Here is an 8,597-nt window from a genome sequence, read left to right as displayed (position 1 = left end):
GGATAAGGGCAGAGAAAAACCGAAGAGGAACAAGTATTGTATATTTCAACTGCTAGTGCGGTTTATAAAAATCTATTCCTGTTTTATTCACATGACTCAAATACAGATAGATAGATAACAGAACTAATTTAAACTACCGAATTTTTCCACAAATCTACGTAAATGAAAAAACAATATTGATAATGATCAAACTTTTCCGGACTCCACTTTGTTAACAAACTAATGCTCTTGTTCAAAATGGCAAAGTACAAACATAAAACTGCAATCAATTAATCAAAAGCACGTTCGTGACATGAGTTCGATCCACCATAACAAGACCAAGAATTCCATGATCACATGATCATTGTATATGTTTACAGTATTATCCCGTCGTTGTCAGGAATTTTGATATGTACATCATCCAACCCAGACTTTGGTACAGATGTAAAAGCCTTGATAATTATTGATAGCAAGACGAGAATGGCCTTACCAGTCCGACGACTGTGAAGTAAATCAACAAAATACCGAATCCGATCGAAAGATTGGATGTATTCAAAATCAAAACCGTGACACCTTCAAAAGAATAACCCGTTAAATTGACACTGATCAAATATGAAGCAAGCTTGAAGAGGGTTAAAATTCATAAACGAGAATACAAATTATGGTATATATTGTATTAACCGAAACATGATGTCTTTTATACACTAAATTTTTTATTAAAATTTGAATATAGTTCAATCTTCCCTTCATATGCCATACACTGAAGTAATTACAAGGCATTCAATATTTGGCAGTACAATTTGAATTTCAGCTTTGAATTGAGAAGAGTAATATAAAATGACGGGAGAATTATAAATGATCTACTGCAGAAAATGCTAGATTTTGTCAGTAAAAGTGTAAAACAGTAAACAACGTCAAACCGTTTAATTTAAAATCAATGATTTGAAACATCTACTGAGAGGCGTATTTTACAATTCGGCACATAGTTACCAGAAGATCTGAACAAATAATAAAAGAGTCTCCTTTGACTTCAATCTAAGGTTAATTTTTGAGTGATATAATCTTAGAGTGGGTTTTTTGTGATCTAAACGTTCGCAATTTTTAAGTTCTCTGTTATCAAATGTTACGAAGTGTACAATATGATTTGAAAAAAAGTGATTGAGAATGCGGGTGTGAATGATTCAATCAGCTATTCAGATTTGAAGCTACGATACATTATAAATTTGTTACGTCTGCCGTCACGTTTCCGTGATGGGATAAATTTCCGAAACCTCCGTCACGTGGACGTGTAGAATGGGGATTACCTTATTATGATGGCGTACGATCGTCAGTTTCATGCATTGTTAACAACGAACCTGACGATCGTACGAGTTTCTGCACAGTCTAGCGATTTGAATACAACAATAAAATTTCTGCTCCTTTCCCTAATTAAGGTCCAATGATTCACCTCAACTTTATTTAACTCTAATCGTTGACCATAATATCTTCAGCAAAATTCCGTTTTATTTAAATTCCCTTATATTTAACCCACCCTAGAATGAGATTGTGTATAAAAATAATCACAGAATAAAAAATCTTGATACCCGGAATAGAATCCGAGACAATAAATGTACGTCATCTGTTTCGAAACGTCACAAGTTATAATATTACACGCACTGACTATTGTTACAATCATTGTAAAATTTGGCATTTTCACTGATCTACGAATATCATTTGGTTATATACACGTACCATTCCCCTTGTCAGTATATAAAAATAATTCATTTTACCAAGTGGCTGAAGTACTTGGAAATATTAGTAAAATAGTTATTTTTTTATGATGAACTATGAGGTGAAGTCCCGCTCAATACAAGGAATTTTATAACAAAAGAAAAATGTAATTTACGGCAGACACAAAAGGCCTTGTTTGCTACAAAAATATGTTCCAATTTCCCCTCAAAATTAATATTTGAGTAACTGAATGTATAAAGAGATGCGCATAAATTCAGATCGGTGTGTCTTGGTGCTTCGATCAATGGGTAACATTCATGTACATCTGCCTTTCAAGTCGATTTTTACAGCAGTTATATCTGTAAACGCTGCAATACACGCCGAACTGATATGACAAGTGTTGCGACTTCGTGAAAGTCGTCGAATGTCTCAGATTTAAGAGACCCTGCGATGGTCATAAATTAGTATTTTGGGGAGGGAGTGTTAAAAAACGAAGCCATATTTGTAACGGGGATTTATTCATTGATATGTAGAGATGCAATAATTCATTCCATATAATAATACAAGCAACCTCAAGACATGCTTTGCTTACAATTTCCTAAGAAAATTTTTTAGAAAACCTGATGCAACATTTGTAAAATATTTGTATGGATTTGGAGGTATTGATTAGACTACACAATATGAAGGAATACAAAATTCTTTCACGCAATATTGTTAAATATATATGTATTTGTTTTCTTGTCAATAACTGCATCAAATTGAAAATTAAATTTTTACAATGTCAATTTTAAGCGTCTCGTGAAGCTTCATCATAAATTCCAGTAGACAATGTTTTATCAAGGTTTACTAGCGGGCAACGATCAATACTGAATATGAAATGTAACAAATAATATTTGTATTTTCTTGTACAAGTTGATATAGAAGTATAGATTGTAATAGCGATGCAGAATAGTATAATTGTTTCATTGCTTCTCTTTTTACTGTTGTCGCAAGAAACACTATCGTTACCTCATATATCGCAGTTGAAAATGTGAGTATTATTTTTTTTGTTATGGGCGTTTAAAGCCTTAGTAAATTCTTGATAATGTTAATATTGATTGAATAGAAAAATTTGAAGCGTATTTGGTACAATATTATTATGGCGTAAGTAAAAATTGAGTCTGAACGGATCGTTAAAATTATTTCATGTGTCAAAAAGGATATTATTTGTTTTGTAGAAAGTGTAAGATGTAGGTAAAAGTTTTATAGTATGAACTAGTGTTTATTCGAATATTTGACACTGCTATAACCAATTTTCTAACTTTATTGGATTCGTCGTGCTTTTAACAAAAAATAATAATATTCTGATATGTTTGCTTGGCAGATGCAGACGGGTATTCGGCGGAATTGACTTCAACGATAGCGTTTCTCCGTGGGTAGAATACACATATAAATGTCGACACACTTTTCCGGAATATTTAAAATCAGTAGAGTGTCGAAAAACTCATGGTGGACATTGCATTAACAGCCGAACATCTCAGATTCTACGCGGATATACGATTCTGCCTGTACGAAAACTTAAAAAAATTAAGTTAGGTCATACTGGAAAAACAATATATGTATACGTGAATATTGCGTGCAAATGTGTTCCCAACGCAAATGTTCGTAGGCTGGACTAAACCTTAAAATGCAACAAAGACATCGTGGAAATTTTACCCTGTTTTAGGTAGCAACAGCCATATTCCAACACTTGCAATATTTATTGTGCAAATATTATAGGCAATCATACAAAATGTTGTATAAGTGTAGGTATCGTAATTACCTGTATAATATATTCAATAAGTTCAATAAAATTGTCTATTCATTTATTAGCTAAATAACTGAAAATTATGTTAAATTTAGCACGCACCTAAAAACGTCATCATTTTAATAGGAATTTGTGCACTTTCACCTTCAATGGGATTTTTCATTCAATTGTTTTATTTCACGTGCTATTTGCTTTTTTGTTTATTAAAATTATTTTATCTTTCATATATTCCTATATTTGCTATCTCTATCTTACAAAAATCATATATTGCTTTTTAGCTTAATAATATAATTGAAATATGTTTTATTTTATACATATTTATATCTATCAGCGTGCACATATTAAATTTATATAAAATTAATAGTTGTTGAGTGTGATTCATTATTTCCTAAATTTGTCTGGGAAACAGAGCATTGTCATACGATAGTTTTCACAAACTAATTCTAACGGAAAACTTCGCAATAGAAGCTATTTGGGGAATACTAAAAATAGACGAGTATAATTTAGTACTTGAAACAATGGGCTAAAATTATCCCTTTGCTATATCGGGCGCCGGATTAGTCTTTTATATTTAGAATGTAGTTTCTTGCATTTTTTGGAAGTTTAATTCAATTGTATTCAATAAGTATTCGTCTAATCATGTGCTCTCTTGCATCACCATCGAAAAACGAGTCGTATAAATTAGGGGTAACCCAATACTATTACATCACTTACGTCGCTCACTTACAAAAGTAAGCTCCTTTGTCATAAGAGCTCATTGGTGTTTTGGTTGGGTTGGCGGTCGCTTCTATACTCTCATCCATCTAATCGATTGAACGAAAGACTTCAGACATATCAGCGAGGTTCAGGCGCATCGACTTTTGGCGTTTCGAATATGAAGCGCCGGCAGGTAAGAGTTTTATTACTAAAAAATTTTAATTACCCCGTATACTATACTCTATTGATTGTACAATTTCGCGATTCAAGTATTTCATGGTAGTTTTGTATCTGTAATATTTTTCAGTAAGGTACTGACTAACTCATTCCTGAATAATACATTGGTGGTTAGGGGTCTTCATGAACCATTATTCGTGCGGTTTCAACTGAAGCTGATGACTTACTTACTGCTTGTCCGAAGCATGTAATCGAAATCTAGAATCCGCAATTCACAATTCGTTAGACAAACGTGTTAACTGTCACTGATTAAACTTTTTTTCATTATTTCAGGTCATTTTCTGGCGAACAAATATCTGTTTACCAATTATTTTAATTTGTCTACCTGCGTTAATAAGAGGAGGAATGGTTTCAATATCCGAATTAAAGCAGTGAGTTCTACTTTTGTTTCGTCTCACACCCTCATTACCTCGTACTTGGGCCATCAATTAATGCTAAAGTTCAAGGGCAAAAACTTAGGGAAATCTGACTCTCGTAGGTATCCCATATATGGAATCGATGCAAATTGCAAAACTATGCTTCGATCACGGAAAACCACTCAAATCATTCGCAAACTTTCTAGAAAATTATGAACGAGCGGGTGGTCGTTTTTTTTAATTCTGTCATCACTGTGATTTTATGAGAGAGATATAAATTCATAAACATTATCAGAACGTCTGGTAATTTTTTTTTAGAGGACATTGGTCCCCGATGGAAAGTTATCGGGACAAACTTTATACCAAAGAGCAAGAAATTGAATGAATTCCCAAGAATTGCAAATAAAACAAATTATAGTTTTTACTATTCTAAAGAATATTATTTGTTTTATGATACACAAATATTTGAAGTTGGATATGAAATTGTCATTCGTGAATACATGTTGCAATACTTTTGAAATAGATGAAAGAGAAATGATGTCGGATTTTTGTTTGGCTTTGTCTAGGCCAATGCTGACTTTTAATCTGATTTTTAAATAGAGCACATCAGGGTTACAGTCGCTCAAACTGACTTCAAGCCTATTAAACATACTAAGGTCACATACCAATGTATATATGATCAAAGAAATATTTTTATCCTGTGTTGTAGGTAAATTTCCACTCAATGAATGCTTTTGCCCGGTACTGACCTGTTGTACATTTCTCAAAAATAGTCGTCCATCGATACTGCGTACCTAGTTATTTTGTATTTCAAAACCTATTCAATATTCCACTCAAGTTTCGAAATAGCATGGTATACACATGTGTATTATAGCCATCAGACAGCGAACTCGAGTTAAATCCTACGTGTGAGCATTTTGTATTGTTATTAACTATCGACAATAATACACGTGTTCCGTTTGTCAATTCTCCTCTGTGAACGTCGTTTCTCCGTAACTCAATCTTTTATCTATTCAGGCTTCCATACACTCCCGGGGTATGTGGTTCATATTTAGAATTGTCCATATATATATGGGGCATTTTGCTTACAAATTTAAGTTGAATCTTTCGTTTTCTACATTAAAAAAAAATTATTATTTTGTAGGTGTCAACGGGATCGAGCTTTTGATCGTGCCGTTAACGACAACGTGTCTCCGTGGACCGTACATTTATACAACTGTAAAAATATGGACCCGAATTTCTATTGGTCTGTAGAATGTCGGCGAGGATCCTGTATTAATCCATTGACTATGCACGCGTTGGACAATTATACAATAATGCCTATCAAGAAATGGAAAATTTATCTTAACAGAACTACGGGAAAACGCGAACGTGCGTATGTCACGGTTGCCTGCAAATGCGTGCCTGATGCCTACGTTGACGACAACAATGCATTTGCATGAAGAGTTCGAGAATTTCCCATTCTGTTCAATGTCGATCGGATGAGCCAACCCGTTAAACTGGCTGTATTAACAAGTCTTCTTACTTCTCACAGTTCTAGGTACTTACCCCATCCCTAAGTCTGATCGGTCGTTGTACGGCATTCGCCCAAGAAATTAGTATTACACTCTCGTTTTGTTGAACTGTACAGAGACCGATGCCAGATAAGTAAAGGTGGAATCACTTTCAAATATTGATATTTATGCATGGTATAAATTTATCGTCGACTGTAAATGAATTGGACGGGATTGTCGTGCGATTCGGACATGTCATTTCAGAGCCTATCCACTCACGCTTCAGTTAGCAAATCTGGAAACAAAAGTTTCCAAACCCCAATATGGTTAGATGGATATTAGAATGCCAGCTATGTCGTTACATGCTATGTAACGTTACAAGCATGTTACAGTGACTCAGCAATACCACCACTTGCAAAAAGTTCAAATTATTTGAAAAAATAATCGGGGTTAAATGCGCACGTACACAGGCTTTCATTACATGCAATTGACCTCAGAAATGTGATATTGTTGTGGAAACAACCGTAAACAACCAAGATCTGTAAATAGAAAAAACATTTGGTTATTCACTCAATTTTAACTCTTTACCTTGTTTCAACTATTGTGCAATTTTTTTAGACTTTGACCCAGTTTGATTCAGTATCCGTTGTCATGTAACGTGAGATAGGTTCTTCAAATTCTATCGAGACTAAATGAGTTGTACCCTATTTCATTTGGGATTGTGGTATTTATTAGAAGACTTTGCCTGTTCTCATTATCAACACATGCTTTTATATCCCTGGAAAGGGTAATAATTTTCTTGCAGATATTCCGATGTCAGTTTGGAGCAACGATTTTTTTTTGTATCAGCTCAAATATAAATATCAAATTCTATTTATAATGTATGCACATAAGATTCTAAGTTTTAAAAACATTCTCTTCAAAATTTTTGTCATTTGTGTTTTCATTAAGCCTGGATTGATATCAAATTTTCGAATTATTTTACCTGTGATAATTGCTATTTTTATGCTTTTTTATTTATTAAACTTTCAATATAGTATTTATTTATATACGATAAATTTCTTGAAGAATGGATTTGAGGAGAAATTAGCTCATCGACAGGGATAACATTTGGATGAGTTTACTCACTTGTGTTTCAATGTGGCATTTCTCAAAATAGTTTGCGGTGGTAAATCTATTAAAAAAAAAACTTCTAACAACAACATTTAGATTTAATGTTGTGACAGAAAGGTGGGGATATCGGTCGACGTGAAACTCGAATCCAAGTCACCACTTTCAGCAAAAAATTTAGACCAAATCAATTTAACAAAGCATACCTTGAAGAATGATGCTACGACGCAAATATTCACATGACTGAGAAAAATTAAAGCGTGGGTCGACAGGATCGCCCACGCTTGTCTAAGTTAAGAGTAATTTGATAGTGATGAAAACAATTCATTGGTGACGGCATTAAAATTGTGGTGGGCAGCTTCAGCCCTCGCCATACCCGCCGCTTTGTAGATATCCGAATGGTTATTATGTTCTCGAATTCATTTTAGCATGCAAAGCAGCTTATTAGTTACAGCTTATTATTATTTTTCCATCCCGCTCAAAATTGGGCTTTCTTCAAAAATATCACGTTGCAATGAATCAACAATCTATTAATGGCGACAGCAAATTCTCGTTTCAATACAATTTATGTTTACTTTATTCAACGAGCTTCAGGTTTATAGCGTGTCTAAATAAAAAAAACTTTTGGGGGAATTTCGCATACGCCGGGAAAATCAAATGAGTCGAAAGTAAATATCCTTCATATATATTTTTAAATATATACGTATTTCTTGATTTACCCGATTCTCTCGTTAAAGTAACATACCGTATTATAATGTATGGGGCTCCTGAAAAAATAGTGTCGTCAGCATTTAATCTGGAATTCCCCACATTCTATAAAGGGTGAGAAAGTTGGGCATGTTATCAAAACATTACATCTGGAGCTACGTGCCATGTCTAAAACATGGATATAAAGACCTAGCAGTCTAAATATATAATGCCTGCTGCCGGTGGGTTTTTTGACCCCAAAATGTTCTTTTCTGTATTTATTTGGTTTGTAGTTTCCAATTTTAACCCGTTCGGTGCACAATAATATAGTTGTAAAGGAAAAGAAAATCGAGGCAGTTTTTCGATTTCTAGGTAAAATACTAGTAAACAAAGAGTAAAACTGCTACCACACTGATCTCGATCACTAATAATCTATTGTTCTTTTCATGATTGTGTATTTTAAGTTAATTTCCGATAAAGTTGTTTCTTCGCTGTATATGCTGATTGAATTCCCATTTATTTATTTATTTATTATATGTATAT

At 33.6% G+C, this 8,597-nt stretch overlaps 1 protein-coding gene and 1 long non-coding RNA gene across 2 annotated transcripts; both read left to right on the top strand.

Annotated features, from left to right (window-relative positions):
* Nucleotides 1-2,011: 2,011 nt before the first annotated feature.
* Nucleotides 2,012-3,836, top strand: LOC144425903 (uncharacterized). Its single transcript, XR_013477716.1, has 2 exons — nucleotides 2,012-2,719; nucleotides 3,053-3,836. It is a non-coding gene; the product is annotated as an uncharacterized LOC144425903 (long non-coding RNA).
* Nucleotides 3,837-4,204: 368 nt separating this feature from the next.
* On the top strand, nucleotides 4,205-8,489 carry LOC120342946 (uncharacterized). The gene is made up of 3 exons (XM_039412007.2): nucleotides 4,205-4,364; nucleotides 4,682-4,779; nucleotides 5,909-8,489. The coding sequence occupies exons 1-3, from the start codon at nucleotides 4,350-4,352 to the stop codon at nucleotides 6,204-6,206; spliced, it is 411 nt and encodes a 136-aa protein (XP_039267941.1). The 5' UTR covers nucleotides 4,205-4,349; the 3' UTR covers nucleotides 6,207-8,489.
* The last annotated feature ends 108 nt before the right edge of the window (nucleotides 8,490-8,597 follow it).

The sequence above is a fragment of the Styela clava genome, chromosome 1, assembly GCF_964204865.1.
Source record: "Styela clava chromosome 1, kaStyClav1.hap1.2, whole genome shotgun sequence".
In the NCBI taxonomy this organism is placed as follows: domain Eukaryota; kingdom Metazoa; phylum Chordata; class Ascidiacea; order Stolidobranchia; family Styelidae; genus Styela; species Styela clava.
Note: the sequence above shows the minus strand (reverse complement) of the source record. Positions and strands in the feature narration are given on the sequence as shown.